This window comes from Zea mays, chromosome 4 (genome assembly GCF_902167145.1).
Source record: "Zea mays cultivar B73 chromosome 4, Zm-B73-REFERENCE-NAM-5.0, whole genome shotgun sequence".
NCBI lineage: Eukaryota > Viridiplantae > Streptophyta > Magnoliopsida > Poales > Poaceae > Zea > Zea mays.
Window position 1 is genome coordinate 61578251 of NC_050099.1, and position 17126 is coordinate 61595376.

The 17126-nt window shown below is 44.5% G+C and overlaps 1 protein-coding gene across 2 annotated transcripts; it reads left to right on the plus strand.

The window, feature by feature from the left end:
- The first annotated feature begins 269 nt into the window (after nucleotides 1-269).
- On the plus strand, nucleotides 270-6347 carry LOC541902 (Glucose-1-phosphate adenylyltransferase). 2 transcript variants are annotated; one of them, NM_001111568.2, is made up of 10 exons: nucleotides 270-403; nucleotides 1766-2062; nucleotides 3278-3547; nucleotides 3944-4123; nucleotides 4415-4518; nucleotides 4636-4747; nucleotides 4868-4966; nucleotides 5043-5162; nucleotides 5752-5869; nucleotides 6026-6344. In NM_001111568.2, the coding sequence occupies exons 1-9, from the start codon at nucleotides 275-277 to the stop codon at nucleotides 5866-5868; spliced, it is 1428 nt and encodes a 475-aa protein (NP_001105038.1). In that variant the 5' UTR covers nucleotides 270-274; the 3' UTR covers nucleotide 5869; nucleotides 6026-6344. The 2 variants fall into 2 exon arrangements, with proteins under 2 accessions (NP_001105038.1, XP_008677773.1); XM_008679551.3 differs by lacking the exon at nucleotides 270-403 and adding an exon at nucleotides 407-1025 and having other exon boundaries at nucleotides 6026-6347.
- The last annotated feature ends 10779 nt before the right edge of the window (nucleotides 6348-17126 follow it).

A 17126-nucleotide genomic window follows, 5' to 3' on the forward strand; every position in this document is an offset into this window, starting at 1 on the left:
TATCACACTTTAGAACCCCACGCCTTTACCTAAAAAAAAGTTGATTGATACAAGAACAAATGTTTACAGCTTGTTACACCTCCCATCAAGCAAAGAAATGGAATCTTTTATTTTATGTACACGTGTACGGGTAGCTATTGTTTATAAATTGCAGAAGACACCTCAACATGATGGATAATTGTATACGCAAAACTACTTTCCTCGAATTCCCCATTCTATAAATTCCAGTTAAACTTAATTCGTAAGATCAATCATAATTCTCGAGTTGCAAACCATGGACATGGCTTTGGCGTCTAAAGCCTCCCCTCCGCCATGGAATGCCACCGCCGCCGAGCAGCCAATTCCAAAGCGTGACAAAGCCGCTGCAAATGATTCAACATACCTCAATCCTCAAGCTCATGATGTAAGTTCTATTTTTATTTGGCCTTAACAGTACTGTTATAGTGTTAGGAACTCATATCCTCCTAATAACCTTTTCTACGTATCAGCTGTGAGTACATGAGTGATCTTCTTCCTCTTGCACGTGCCATCAACATCATGTCAAGCGAGATCATTTGCCACGATATTACTGAAAGTAGAGTTAAAATCGCACAGCCACACGAGCAGTCTGACCACCACCCCTTCCCGGCCGGACCGTGTGTCAGTGTGGAGATGGCCACTCACTCACCGATCTCGCTTCCACCTCCACGCCAGAGGCAACGGGCTCCCCGCCGTGAGCTCTTCGGCCACGCGGGCGTCTTGCCTCCCTCGTCCTTCCTCACCGCAGGAGGATGGCCGCGATAGCCTCAGCTTCGCCCAGGACCCTGATCCCTCCGCGGCCGCGCCACCACGGCGCCGCGCCCTCCCCATCCACCTCCGACGTCTCCTCGCTCCGACTCCTCCGCGCGCACCCGCGCCACGTCCGACGCAGCCGCGGAGTGTCCATCTCGATGCCCGTGGCGCGGAGCCGGTCGTTCGTCTTCTCCCCGCGCGCGGTGGCTGACTCCAAGAGCTCCCAGACCTGCCTGGACCCCGACGCCAGCACGGTATGCCCCGCCGCCCGCCGCCTGCACGGGGAATGCGGAGGGTTCTCTTGGAGCGCCTGGCCGTCTCTCGCCTGGCCTTGCCTCTGGTCCGTCGGGTCGCGCCTCCGAGGCGCATTTGCCGTTCTCCGTGGGAAATTGGGACGCGCGCGGAAAAGATTGTTTTTTTTTGTAAAAAAAAACTTTATATGAATAACGCGTTGCTCATCTTGATGCGTAAATTGGCGGCTGGGTTTGTCGCCTTTCCATGCGCACGTTTCGTAGTTGCTGCTTAGACAGTATTTTCTTTTTGTATGTACTAGGTACCGATGAATGTGGCAATTTTATGATGCCACTTGTTGTGAGGCTCATGTTGTTAAATATGATTCCTTGTAGTAGGCTAGTAGCCAATAAGAATTTGATGAAGATGGTGTCAGTGTTGTAGTTGTGGGTATTGGATCATTATTTATGGTTTAATCGTCTATTCTTCCCATACAAATATAATACTTATTAGTTTTTGGATCTGATGCAGAAACTATAATGGCCATTTGCTATTATCCTTGACTCGAGTGGCCTGCGTTGTTTGAACTTGCCCCGTCTTTTGAATTTTGTATTTTGAATTTGTCATAATGCAGAGATTATGTTATTGGTTTCCGTGGAGCTAATAATTTTTCAGTTTCAGAGCTGTCCTTGTCCTTCTGTGGTGCCCATTAGTTTACTCACTCTTGGCTGTATACAATAACACACATTTGTTGTTGGTTCAGAGTGTTCTTGGAATCATTCTGGGAGGTGGTGCTGGGACTAGATTGTACCCCTTGACAAAGAAGCGTGCCAAGCCTGCAGTGCCATTGGGTGCCAACTATAGACTGATTGATATTCCTGTCAGCAATTGTCTCAACAGCAACATATCCAAGATCTATGTGCTAACGCAATTTAACTCTGCTTCCCTCAACCGTCACCTCTCAAGAGCCTACGGGAGCAACATTGGAGGGTACAAGAATGAAGGGTTTGTTGAAGTCTTAGCTGCACAGCAGAGCCCAGATAATCCAAACTGGTTTCAGGTATCCCTACTACTGTTGTGTCTTTCTGATTTCCTCAAATGCAAAATCTGCCATTTCTATAACATGCACATTCCACACCATATTCACATTTTTCTCATTGCATTTCTCGCTTCACACATCATTTTTTTCTCGAATACACACATCATTTTTTTCTCAAATACACAGGGGGCTACTTATCATTGTATTAGAGAGAGAGAGAGAGAGGGAGGGGGAGAGAGAGAGAGAGAGAGAGAGAGAGAGAGAGAGGGAGGGAGGGAGGGAGGGAGAGGGAGAGGGAGAGGGAAAGAGAGAGCGCGAGGGGAGGGAGGGGGAGAGGGGGAGGGGGAGAGAGAGAGGGAGAGAGAGAGGGAGGGAGGGAGGGAGGGGTTGTTTTCTTTAAATCAATGAACTTAAACTACAGACAACTGAAAAATGGGTGGGACCTGACCGTTCTGCTGGACCTTTATCCAAGCAACCAAACAGACACCACCATTCACTTGCTCTCTTCCCTTCCAAAGAAAGGCTCTTATCTTATCAATGGCTGGCATCTGGCAAAAAACATTTGGGCACATTAATCGCTATCAAGACATGAATAGGAATAGCTGATAGGACAAATCTGACCCAGGTAACTCTCCCTGCCGTGGTCATGAGAGCAGCATTCCATCCAGGGAGTTTGTCCCTAATCTTCTTGATATATTTGAGCAATTCTGCATTTTCTGTTGGTTATTGAACATGAGTGTCAGGACCCAAGGGGACGGCAGCAAGGAGCGCAAGTCAAAGGATAAAAAGATTAGTTGGGATTATCTAGTGAGGTTATCAGTTAGTAGTTTGTTTAGAGTTTTTAGGAGAATTTTAAGGAGATAAGGATCTCTAGCTAGATAGGGATGGTCAGCCGACGTATTTATATAATCAATAGATGAGAAATAAAGTAGACAAGAATTAGAGGGAAGAAACTCTCATTTTGCTCGGCCGTGGGCAGAGGCCCCCGGCCGGCGTTATTGCCCATCGATCCCCCTCTCCAATCCCCTCTACGTGTCTACTGTTCATTGGTGGGTGTGAACAGTACCCCGCCGCCTCCGCCAGCAGCTCCAATCCCTCACCAATCGGCAACCATAACAATGAGTTTGAAGTGTACCATCATGCCATAAGCAAATGCATGCTACTCTACATGAAGTTTTGCTAGCCCACTTCACTAGTTTACGTCATGTATTGATTTTCTTTTATATTTTTTCTCAGGGTACTGCAGATGCTGTAAGGCAGTACTTGTGGTTGTTTGAGGAGCATAATGTGATGGAATTTCTAATTCTTGCTGGCGATCACCTGTACCGGATGGACTATGAAAAGTTCATTCAGGCACACAGAGAAACAAATGCTGATATTACCGTTGCTGCCCTACCGATGGATGAGAAACGTGCAACTGCATTTGGCCTCATGAAAATTGATGAAGAAGGGAGGATCATTGAGTTTGCTGAGAAACCGAAAGGAGAGCAGTTGAAAGCAATGATGGTACACATAATATGCTTTCCTTTCAAGCTAACTTGATTTACATTTGTGGACAATCATTTTGTAAACCTACAATATTCCATTTTACTCCTTTGGATTGTAGGATAAGTAAAACATAGGGATAGAAAAAATGTAGGAATAGAGTTGCATGACACTTGCAATTCCATAGGAAAATTTCTAAGAGGTTGGACCTCATTTTAAAAATCATCCAAAATCTCACTACAATGGTCCATTCTATAGGAATTTTATAGGATTTGTAGGAAGTCATCCTTTGTTCCAAAGAGTCACATAGGAAAATTTTCTATAGGATTTTAATCCTTCAAAGTTCCTCCATTTTTTCTTTGTTCCAAAGGAGCCCTTAAAATGCATTCACATCATATTGTTGTTTGATTGATGTAGGTTGACACCACCATACTTGGCCTTGATGACGTGAGGGCAAAGGAAATGCCTTATATTGCTAGCATGGGTATCTATGTTTTCAGCAAAGATGTAATGCTTCAGCTCCTCCGTGAACAATTTCCTGAAGCCAATGACTTTGGAAGTGAGGTTATTCCAGGTGCAACCAGCATTGGAAAGAGGGTATGCAAAGTTGTTTTAACCTTTTAGCTGTTTGTTTTCTTCTGTTTACTGATGCTTCTTTTTTTAATAGAAAAGGTACTATATAACCTTTTAACACAGATGTCATTATGCCATAAGTTGGTACCCTGACATTTCATTTCTGAAAAAGTGCATATCTGAAGTTTTATGTGCATCAAATGCTGCCTAGGAGCAGCTTACTAGAAAGCCTAGGCAGGTTGGGTTGTCTCAAGGCAGGATGGAAGGAAGGGTTGCCTTTCAGAATGGAATTTAAGACCTTATTTTTGTTTGCAGGTTCAGGCTTATCTGTATGATGGTTACTGGGAAGATATCGGTACCATTGCGGCATTTTATAATGCAAACTTGGGAATAACCAAGAAGCCAATACCAGATTTCAGGTATGCTTTCACTTCTCACTGTGCTGCAGTTGGAAGTTGCAACGCTGCATGCATATCAAGTCTTACAATTTCAATTAGTTCCTACTGATTTAGTGTTCCCCTTAAATCTGAATACAGCTTCTATGACCGTTTTGCTCCAATTTATACACAACCTCGACACCTGCCACCTTCAAAGGTTCTTGATGCTGATGTGACAGACAGTGTTATTGGTGAAGGATGTGTTATTAAAGTAAGCAGTGCTTTTACTGTAGCATATTTGAAAACCTTTCTATACTTCTTTTATTTTCTCCAAAGTAATTTCTCATAATTCATTTACTAAAACGTTTATGCCTTGATCTTGTGCACACAGAACTGCAAGATAAACCATTCTGTAGTTGGACTCCGATCTTGCATATCTGAAGGTGCTATCATAGAGGACAGTTTACTAATGGGTGCGGACTACTATGAGGTAAATATATACGTACAAGTATATACTGCTGTCAATGCAACAATAGAGCTCACACAGCTGTGTTCTTTTTTTCCAGACAGAAGCTGATAAAAAACTCCTTGCCGAAAAAGGTGGCATTCCTATTGGTATTGGGAAAAATTCATGCATCAGGAGAGCAATCATTGACAAGAATGCTCGAATTGGAGACAATGTTAAGGTATTCCAAACTGATGTTCCAACGGTCAAGAATATTAATTTAGATTTTTCCTTAGGATATTACATAATACTTGATATGCCATTTTGTCCTCTTATTTTTAACATTTATTTTTGAAAATATTAACTTGAAAATATGAATAGGCTTGCATGCTCTTTTTTAAATATGACTGTCTATACTTATCTTTCCCTAATTGCCTGCATAAATTTTCATTCTTCAGTTTTGTCTGTATTTAACTGAGGTAATCAAGATGAGGTTCTGTTTACCACAAGATAAAAAACTGTCAACAAGTCATATATCACTTTTTATTATAAAAATACAAAATAAAACCTGAAATGCAGAGCTTCATATCAGTTCTTTATTTGGCTTTCCAATACTGCTCATGCGGATGACATTCAAGTTCAACCCAGAAAGGGCTGCCACTATCCAGCAAACCTTGCTCTGTTATCGGCATTGTTTGATAGACCTGTTGCACTTGACTATTCATAAATCTTCGCTTGTCATAGGATTAAACAGGAAACTTTCATTATTAGACTTTCCTGCCACAAATTTTCTATGGCAGCGGCATTTCTCATGAGACTCGATCTTGTAGATACTCAATGCTGACAATGTTCAAGAAGCTGCAATGGAGACAGACGGGTACTTCATCAAAGGTGGAATTGTCACAGTGATCAAGGATGCTTTACTCCCTAGTGGAACAGTTATATGAAGTAAGCTTTCCCCCTATTCCTACACAAACTGCTGTCAGTAAAGTTTCACTTGCGAAGCCTTTGAAACATTTGTCAACTAGGTTGCAAATGCTACATCTTTGCTCGAACTTGCAAGCTTGCCTGTTGAAAACATCCTTGTTTTGTGCTGCGCTGCAGGTGAACGTGCGACATGCAGCTGTGTGTCTCGACATTCGACAATGATCAGCACCTGGTTACATGCGTGATCTGCAGATCAGTCTGTTGGAGATCATCGGAGCAATAAAAGTGTCATCCAAGGCATTTTTTCTTTCTTTTTGCTCTTTTGTGTCCTTCAATGTTGTAGGGTAGAATGTTGTAGCAGCAAATGTTAGTTACATGTTGAATCGACATTGGGGGCCTGGATTTGGGGATACATCATGCTGTAAATTGATCAGTTTAATTACCATACTGTGCTGCTTTGAGCGAAGCCATGGAGACCATGCTCCACTTTTGTGCCTGACGAATATAAGCGTTGCTGGTTTGGAGTGCGGATTTTAAAGATATATACCATCTGATATGTTCCAACATCCAACGACAGCCATTTCCACCGTCACATTATCAATTCTGCAGAAAGCATTCTAACTCACTACTCAACACATTATCAATTCTGCAGAAAGCATTCTTACTATTCAACCAGGATTCAAAAGGTCTCACAGACAAGATTGATACGTGCCTCTTATTAACTAGGGTGTGAGGTTATTTATGCAACATGTCTCTTGGCGTGTGGTGCGTAGGCGTGGAGTTCGAAGACAATGGTCGACGATAAAGGTGAAGGTAATGCGGATTCGTACCGATGGACCGGCAAAAGACGAACGCTAAGTCTTTTTTTTTTGAAGAAACAGGAGTGGAACGAGTCACAACTGAAATATATTAAAACCAATAAATGTTGAACTATTACAAAATCCTATTACAAAAAATTATGATAAGAGATTTCTTCATTGTTCAGCAGTTGGGAAACATTTCTTCCGCCGCATCCTATGTGTTAGACTGTGTGTGTGAGTGGGCCGGCACCACTGTTGGGCTGCCGGCCCATTAGGGTTAGGGTTGAGTCTCTATATATATTGTATTCCATCTATTATCAATACAACAATCCACTCCATTCTACATGGTATCAGAGGATTAGGGTTAGGGTTTCACCTCCCACAGCAGCCGCCGGCTGCTTCAACCACACAGCCGCTGCCTACCATCGCTGCCCTCGGGAGGCTCCACCTTCGCTCCCGGGGGCAGCCTCTCTCCTCCCAGCCGCCGCTGCTGCCTCCCTGGGCAGGCAGCCGCACCCCCCACCCCTTCCCCAGCCGGCTGCCAGCCTCTGGCCGCTGCCACCCTCCAGCCGGCGAGCTCGTGCTCCCTCCAGCCGGCGAGCTCGGCTCCCTTCTCTGCCGCTGGCCCTGGCCGCACCGGCCGCGACAGCCCCTCCCCGCTCGGGCTCACCTGCGCGCCCACCCCTCCCGCCGGCGGCTCCCATTCCCTAGGCTGCGCTCGCGCTTGGCGGCACCTGGCTGGAGGCCGCGAGCCTGCGCCAGGGCCGCCCCCGGCCAGAGGAGCCGCGCTATGGCTGCGCCCGAGCCCGCTTGGAGATGCTGAGCGCAGCGACGCCGGCGGCTCGGCGGAGGGCCATATCCCGGATGGCCGACGCGCGGGCTAGGTGCACGCCCGCCGGCCGCTGGCCTCCCATCCGTCGCCCAGATCTTGTGCAAGATGTGGAAGCAGCTCCTCAGCAAGCTGCCCCGGTAGTCGCTGGCCCTCCCCTTCCTCCCCCAGATCCTGCCCCGGCCTACGCAGCCCTCGCCGCAACTCCTCGTTGCGCATCGTGGTGCCGCTGCAGGGGTGGTGCAGGGCCGGGGTGGCCTGGTGCTCGGCTCCCTCATCCCCTGCGCGCTCTTCTACTCAGCATCTCCCTCTCCCAAGTGCGGGCATCTCTATCTCCTTCCCATGGCCGATGCTCACTCCTCAGCAGCTCGCCTCTGTTCTGTCTAGGAGGCACCAACTTCTAATGTCGCAGCACAGGGACAGCGACCTCCTCCCCCTCGGCCTCCTCCGGTGACCAGCGCCCAGCTCGGTCTCACCAATCTGGGATGTCGTCCGCCGGCGTCCCGCTCGTCGTCAATCGGCATCCCTACCCGCTCATGTGCTATGTAGTCCCCGTTGTCGCGCTGTCCACCTCGTCCCTGACTGTGTCAACGCCCAGCAGCGCCTCCTCTTCACGCTTCTCCTGTCACCGACGTCACCCATCCCTTGCCAGGTCCGGCGCAGGCCCCTGTCCGGCTGGACCCACCTTGCCGGCCACCCCCGTCATCGCCTTCGCTGGATCCGTCGCTGTCGCGGCCTTCCCGGTCGGATCCCCGTTGGTGCGACCTTCCTGGCTCGATCCACCGTCCCTTTGGCCGGATCGCGTCTTCCCGGCTGGATCCGTCGCTGCCGTGGCCTTCCCGATCGGATCCGTCATTCCCCTTCTATTCTGCCGCGGGCGCGGACACTATGACCGGCGCAGACGTGTGCGCTGCTGTCGGCCTCCATGGCGGGGCTCCTCGACGTCCGGCCGATCGAAGAAGCAAGGAGGGCCGACCTGCTGGTGCTCTTTTGTTGTGTCGCCCTCGCCGATCGTTGACGCTCGAACGTCGACTCCTCCCGAAGAACAGGCTTCTGTTGCGTGTTTCCCGACCACGGCCACCTCGACTTCGGCTACCTCGGCATCTAGGGGCTATTGTCTTTTTGGAGCACACACCGGTCTCTACTCCAGTCACAACATTCGCACCATCACGACGCTACGACTGCGGGGGGATTTCAACCCGTCGGCTCCTACCTTCGGCCTCTACTCCAGTCTCATCGTGTGTGGTGCCCCCGTTACGACTGCGGGGGGATGTTAGACTGTGTGTGTGAGTGGGCTGGCACCACTGTTGGACTGCCGGCCCATTAGGGTTAGGGTTGAGTCTCTATATATATTGTATTCCATCTATTATCAATACAACAATCCACTCCATTCTACACTATGTAAAAGTAAATCAAAAATGCTCCTTGAAGTGCAAATAACAAGCTTGAATAGAAGGATCCGTGCCACGGAAAAACCATTCATTTCTTTGCCTCCATATTGACCAGGACATAAGAATTATAATATCCAAAGCAAAGGGCACCTTTAATTTGGCTCCCATTGCGACCACTGCATGACGAGAATATGACACATTCAATTTGTTCCAGCACCTTCAGGCAAAATTGCATCTAAAGAATAGATGTTCTACTGATTCCATTTTTGCCGAATGCACATTTCACAATCATAAGAATCAAGAGAAAATTTATTCCTTTGAAGGAGGTGTCTTATGTTCAGCCTGTTGTTAATTAATAACTAGAAAAAAAACTTTGTGCTTTAATTGAGCTACAGACATCCACATCCATCCGGTCAATGGATGGAGCGAAAAGTCCCCCAAAAGAAATAAATAGGCTTCCTTGACGAAAAAAATGAGATCCCAAATATAAGACCAAATGTCTTTCTCTGGAATGGAGTTAATATAAGTTGCATCAGTTGAGTGACTGGTTGAGCTGAAATGGGCAAGTGAAAGTGATCCTGCCAAGTATGTAGTGATCTGAAACTGCTCAATGCGATATTATTGTAACTGAGAAAGAGCAAAGTTCCAGGAAGAGAAACTCAAGGGCTGAGAAGACCACAAATCCTTCCAAAGCAAAATAGTAGATCCATCTCCTGGGGACGCACAAGCAATTCCTTTGTACATTACATTCAGAGACCAAATCTTCTACCAAGGAGAAAACCTCGTTGACTTCAAAGAAAAAGAGTAGCCAGGGAATGTGTTTCTTTATTATAGAATTTATGCAAATGCTTCATGAGAAGATCATCATTTTGACATCTTATGTTTATAATTCCTAAGCCACCATTGGCCTTGGGCCTCTGAACCACCCTCCAGGATGCAAGGGAAGGCTTATTATCATTTAAATCTGAACCTCTCCATAAACGATTTCTTCTATATCTATCAATCTACTTTATGACACCAATAGGAATTTTGATGGAGCACATGTAGTAAGTTGGTAGTGATGAAAGCAAGGCATTGGCCATTTGTAATTTCCCCCCTAGGCTCAGAAGTCTTGCAATGCTAGAGAACCTCTTCTGAACTATTGATTAAGGGAAGACAATCCTGCAATATAGGTTGTGGAATCCCCAAAGGTAAGCCTAAATATGTGATGTGAGGGATCCAATTTGGCAGTTAAAGGTGCTAGCCAATATTTTCATTTTCTCATCACTGACATTAATCAGGATGATACTAGATTTTGAGTAATTAACCCTTAAACCAGATGTCATTTCATAATTATACAGAACAAATTTTAAGAAGAATAACTGAGTTTGGCTAACCTCCATAATCAGCACGGTATCATCATCATATTGTAGAATTGGAAAGTGATAGAGGGCAAGGCTCGATCTTCCGTGAGGTAGGATAACTTGATTAGGTGAAGATCTCGATATTGATGATCCAAGGCTCTAAGCGAACGGATCCTCGCAATCACTACACCATTGCTCTGTTGGTTATCACCCGTGACACACGATTGACCTCGACACGAAGGCTTATCCTCGCAAGTGCAATCAAGAACACAAGCAAGAACAGGGAGAACACAACCAAAATATGTTGATTACGAGTTGGGATCTCACAAACTGATGAACGTCAAACTGTTCGATGACAGATATGATCTAAGCAAAACCTAAACCTTAATGTGATGGCGGTTGCTGATAAAATAGAGATTAGAGGCATGCGTGACTGTCACACCCGGGTTTCGGGGCACCAAGACCCGGGCGCGAACATAATCACCAGGTGTGCTGGGACCAAGTCTCACACATATGATGAATCATGACACAGGATCGAATGTCACATCTTTACTACATAACAGGAGTTTTATACAAAATAAATAATTACATTATCAGGAGACAACGGCTCTATGTGATCGATACCCCTTCGCTACGGCTATCTTACAAAAGAGTCCCCTGACTTTGCTTGAATGAACCCGCCATCCTTGGCGTGTGCAAAGTAATTGCGAATGAGCCCAGATCTTTACGTAGAAGACCCTAGGCTTATTGTAAATATTGGCCGCTGTCCAGGGGAAGCATAATGAATATAAAATAAAATCTAGAAATAGGTTTTTAGTATAAAAATAAGTCCATAAACTTGTTTAATCCGTATTTAATTCATTCTAACTCCAAATTAACCCATTTCAGTTCCTATAATTTTGTAATATTGTTGTTTATCATTTAGTGCCACTGTTTTGACATAAAAGCCACATTAAAATTGTTATCTTAATTAATCTTGTACAAAGCACATAAAATCTTTAGAAATCCATAACTTAAAATCTATAACTCCAAAATTAATAATTCTTGTTCCTGTGATCTTATTTCAATATGTAGAGCATTATTATGTATTTTGCATATATGTTTGGTGTAATGTTAATTTTGCCTATACACTGTTTGTTTATAATGCTACGACTAGCGCGAGGTAACGAGAACCTGAAGAGCAAGTTGGTACCTGGAATCTCAAGTCCCAGGCAAGTTGTGCCCTTGATCACTTCTTTTTACCCATCCATGTTCTAATTAATCATAATGATCTGCATAGGTTAATTTTGATGGGACCCAATAGGTTACCCTAGTTTGATTATCTTTATACCTTGTTACCACTGAACTTTTTGGGTAGTACTTGCTAGTGCTTTATGTGGTTTTGGGTATGAAGATACATTACTCATGATTATACTTTTGTTATCCGTTGTTATTTATCGTTCATGATAAGATCATTATGTTAATTGGAACATGGAGCGACCACCCGGGAAAACAGTGCTACCACAAGGGTATAATGGGACGCCCTTGGCTGATTAATTAGGAAAGCTAGTGGAGGACTACCTTACCCGAAAGGGGCAAGGGCAGTAGGGGAGTGGTCATTGTAGGGAGGCCCTCGGGATGATTTTGCTGCGATGGCGGTCATGCAAGGGATTCCTGCATTGGAGCTTCCTATAAACTGTAGCGGGTTTTCTGAAGCTAGTGGAACTTTGTAAAGGCCTCGTAGTGTTACCCTGCCTCGCCTCCTCGGTAGAGGTGTATGGGAAGTCGTGATCCCTTGGCAGATGGGTAACATGACTTGTGGGTAAAGACGCGCAACCTCTGCAGAGTGTAAAACTGGTATACTAGCCGTGCTCACGGTCATGAGCGGCTCGGACCCTCACATGATTAAATTATGGAATTAAATTCAATCTGTCATATGCATTGCATCGCAGGTGAGGTTGTTATTTTCGTTCTACTACTTAATTGGGTTGGTATTTACTTTTACTTAGTAACTGCTAATAAAATTTTGACCAACTTTAAAAGCAATGCTCAGCTCTAACCATCCTCTTTGGTAAGCCTTACACTTCACGTGAGCTCCCATCTTTGGCGAGTTCATGCACATTATTCCCCACAACTTGTTGAGCGATGAACGTATGTGAGCTCACTCTTGCTGTCTCACACCCCCCCGCAGGTCAAGAACAGGTACCGCAGGATGAGGCGCATGGAGGATGCTGTGATGTGTTCGTGAGAGGTCTAGGCCGTCGTCTCCCAGTCAACTTTGGGTTGCTGGACCGTTGTCTCCTGATAATGTAATTATTTATTTTGTATAAAACTCCTATTATGTAGTAAAGATGTGACATTCGATCTTGTGCCATGATTCATCATATGTGTGAGACTTGGTCCCAGCACACCTGGTGATTATGTTCGCGCCCGGGTCTTGGTGCCCCGAAACCCGGGTGTGACAGAAGTGGTATCAGAGGAATGTTGACTGTAGGACGAAACCTAGATAGAACTGGACAACCATTATCTACTTACCTCTGCTACTCTGATTCTTTTCTATACTTTTCTTAATCTTTTCTCATCTATTTCCGCTTTACTCTGATTGTTCTTACCTTTTCTTTCTAAAGACTAATGTGGATTTCACACTTTGAAATCCTATGCCTAAAGTGACTTTAGGAATAGGAGACCTAATCTTAGGAACAAAAAAAACAAAACTATTTTTATGTATCTATTAACTTGAATGTTTGTTCTTATGATACTTGTTTGATTTGGATCTTTGATTGAGTGTGAGTTGTGGAGTAGTGTTCACAATTGCATCTACTTAGGCATAAAAAAATATATAAGATAACTAATCAAACTTAGATTGTTCGTCATTAAAAATGTATCGAGCTTAATAGATCCACCCTATCTTAAAAGATACTCTCTTATCTTAATAGATTCATCTTATCTTGAAAGATTCGTCTTATCCTAACCACCCTGCTTATCTCCTCCTAAAGCAACAACCATGACCTAATTAATGAGATCCTATTTAGTCATACCAATCTAATCTAGATCCCATCTAACCTAATATGATCTAATCTAAAGTGAGTTACTTAATGGACCAGTTAATACTTGTGAAATAGATTAGACCCTCTCCACATGTTTTAACTTAGTTCACCCTACACTAAATAAAGAATGAGAGACCAACCCAACCAATAGAGTTTTGATGGATTGCATGATCTGCCTATCCCCACCTAACATCAAACAAACTTTTGACCTACATCATGTAGTCTATCTCATCCATACCTATCTTAACCATATTCTCCAGCCCGATAATATACACTAACTCCTAATCAATGAGACAAGACCGAAGAAGATGATCAACTTCATCAAGAAAGGATGAGCACCAACTCAAGTCTTCAAAGGGCAAAACGGAATCACCGGATGAGTCAAGATTCACCATCCATAATGGAATCTTTCTTTGCCCTAATCCTTATTACTGCAACCTTCTCTACTTCTGCCTAAATAGCTAAACATAGTATACCCATGTGTTCCTAATCATTCCCTTATTTAATGACTTAAAAAAAGTATATAGAAAACATTTGTGCTTAAAACCACTTGGAAAAAAAAACTCGAAGCTAAACTACAACCAAACATTTGGCTTTCTATATCCCTTTTCTTACAAATCTCGAGGACGAGATTTCTGTTAAGGGGGGGTAGGATTTGTAAAGCCCAAAATTGGTATAAGAAAATAATAATAATAATAATAAAATGAATAAATAAATAAATTTAAAATGTGGGTGTTTTGGGTATTCCTTGAATTCCTCCTTATTTTTTTTCCTACTCAACTAATGGCATTAAAATTATGCAAATAACAAATAAATAAAGAAAGAAATGTGCATCTCATCCTGATGGTATTTCTGCGATGCATTTGAATCAATGAATCATAATTTAAACTAACCTCAACTTATAAATAAAAATATAAAACAAAAGAAAGGGGATTTTGATAAAGTCATTCCTTTCTTCCCTAATTAAGCAATAGGGAGAATAATAGATAATAATAACAATAAATAAATAATAATATTAAAATAGTAAGATTTATATTAATATTTGAATTTTGTTGAGATTGGGAATCTAAAAAAAATCAAAATAGGAATTTGAATTTGGGTTGAATACTTCAAGTTGAAGATATAAAAGAAAGAAAAAAGGGCAAACCTGCACCTGGGCTAACTTCATTCAATTCGGCCCACCCATCTGCCCCCTCTGACGACCGCTTGGGCTGAAAATCTTCCCCGCCAGCCCACTCTACGCTCCTTCCTTTTTTCTTTTTATTTGGAGACACTTCCATGTGGGGCCCGCTCCGTGGGCTACCTCTTACACGTGCGCGGATTGGTGCCGCGTCCCCCGCTAAAGTCACTGGCAGCCGGGCTCGGATGGCCAGACTGTTCTTCCCTACCGTAACAACCGGCGTAGACCGCATGTGTGATCCTCGCCGCGTTGTTCGCCGTTCGGTTCCCTCCGCACGGACTTCGCCATGGTGCATAAAAGCCGAAGCTCCGCGACCTCCTTCCTCATCCATCCGAACCGGTGGGCGCCGTGGGGGAGATCCGCCGCCATGGCTTGTGGTCGATTGTGCGCCACCACTCGGCCACGGGCGGTTGTCTGGGGAGTGTCGCGGGTGCTGGTGTCGACCGTGAGCTTGGTGCGCCGCCATCCCTGGCCGTGGTCTGCTGTCGAAAGGGCTGGGTTGGACAGCTATGCCGCTGGACGTTGGGCGAGCTCCCTCCACTGCTTAAACGGCCGGTAAGTCGGCTACGTGCATGCTCACCATGTCATCCTCAGTGCGTGTAGGGACTTCGGGTTGGGCGGGGCTATCGGGTTGGCTCGGAGCCGAGCTCCGGCGGGTTCGCCACCGCTCGGTATCTGGCGCCGCCGCCTGGGTGTTGTCTGAGGGTAGAAGAACGTTTGTGGACCGTGGATCCATGCGTGGTCGGCCAAGATTAGAGTAGAGAAAATCGTTTGTGCGTCGTCGATCCCGTGTTGGACGGCCATGATCGTGTGTAGCTTACCCCTTCGCCATTTTAAATCCGAGCCGTCGGACTTTAATCGTGTGGTTCGGGGTGGATTGGATCGTGGGCATTCGTGGACCGTGGATCTCTGATCGTACGGTTGTCGTTGCGTACCGGTTCGCAGATAACTTGATTTAATCGTGGCCCTTGATGCATGGTCCAACGGCTCTATGTGATCGATACCCCTTCGCTACGGCTATCTTACAAAAGAGTCCCCTGACTTTGCTTGAATGAACCCGCCATCCTTGGCGTGTGCAAAGTAATTGCGAATGAGCCCAGATCTTTACGTAGAAGACCCTAGGCTTATTGTAAATATTGGCCGCTGTCCAGGGGAAGCATAATGAATATAAAATAAAATCTAGAAATAGGTTTTTAGTATAAAAATAAGTCCATAAACTTGTTTAATCCGTATTTAATTCATTCTAACTCCAAATTAACCCATTTCAGTTCCTATAATTTTGTAATATTGTTGTTTATCATTTAGTGCCACTGTTTTGACATAAAAGCCACATTAAAATTGTTATCTTAATTAATCTTGTACAAAGCACATAAAATCTTTAGAAATCCATAACTTAAAATCTATAACTCCAAAATTAATAATTCTTGTTCCTGTGATCTTATTTCAATATGTAGAGCATTATTATGTATTTTGCATATATGTTTGGTGTAATGTTAATTTTGCCTATACACTGTTTGTTTGTAATGCTACGACTAGCGCGAGGTAACGAGAACCTGAAGAGCAAGTTGGTACCTGGAATCTCAAGTCCCAGGCAAGTTGTGCCCTTGATCACTTCTTTTTACCCATCCATGTTCTAATTAATCATAATGATCTGCATAGGTTAATTTTGATGGGACCCAATAGGTTACCCTAGTTTGATTATCTTTATACCTTGTTACCACTGAACTTTTTGGGTAGTACTTGCTAGTGCTTTATGTGGTTTTGGGTATGAAGATACATTACTCATGATTATACTTTTGTTATCCGTTGTTATTTATCGTTCATGATAAGATCATTATGTTAATTGGAACATGGAGCGACCACCCGGGAAAACAGTGCTACCACAAGGGTATAATGGGACGCCCTTGGCTGATTAATTAGGAAAGCTAGTGGAGGACTACCTTACCCGAAAGGGGTAAGGGCAGTAGGGGAGTGGTCATTGTAGGGAGGCCCTCGGGATGATTTTGCTGCGATGGCGGTCATGCAAGGGATTCCTGCATTGGAGCTTCCTATAAACTGTAGCGGGTTTTCTGAAGCTAGTGGAACTTTGTAAAGGCCTCGTAGTGTTACCCTGCCTCGCCTCCTCGGTAGAGGTGTATGGGAAGTCGCGATCCCTTGGCAGATGGGTAACATGACTTGTGGGTAAAGATGCGCAACCTCTGCAGAGTGTAAAACTGGTATACTAGCCGTGCTCACGGTCATGAGCGGCTCGGACCCTCACATGATTAAATTATGGAATTAAATTCAATCTGTCATATGCATTGCATCGCAGGTGAGGTTGTTATTTTCGTTCTACTACTTAATTGGGTTGGTATTTAATTTTACTTAGTAACTGCTAATAAAATTTTGACCAACTTTAAAAGCAATGCTCAGCTCTAACCATCCTCTTTGGTAAGCCTTACACTTCACGTGAGCTCCCATCTTTGGCGAGTTCATGCACATTATTCCCCACAACTTGTTGAGCGATGAACGTATGTGAGTTCACTCTTGCTGTCTCACACCCCCCCCCCCCGCGGGTCAAGAACAGGTACCGCAGGATGAGGCGCATGGAGGATGCTGTGATGTGTTCGTGAGAGGTCTAGGCCGTCGTCTCCCAGTCAACTTTGGGTTGCTGGACTGTTGTCTCCTGATAATGTAATTATTTATTTTGTATAAAACTCCTGTTATGTA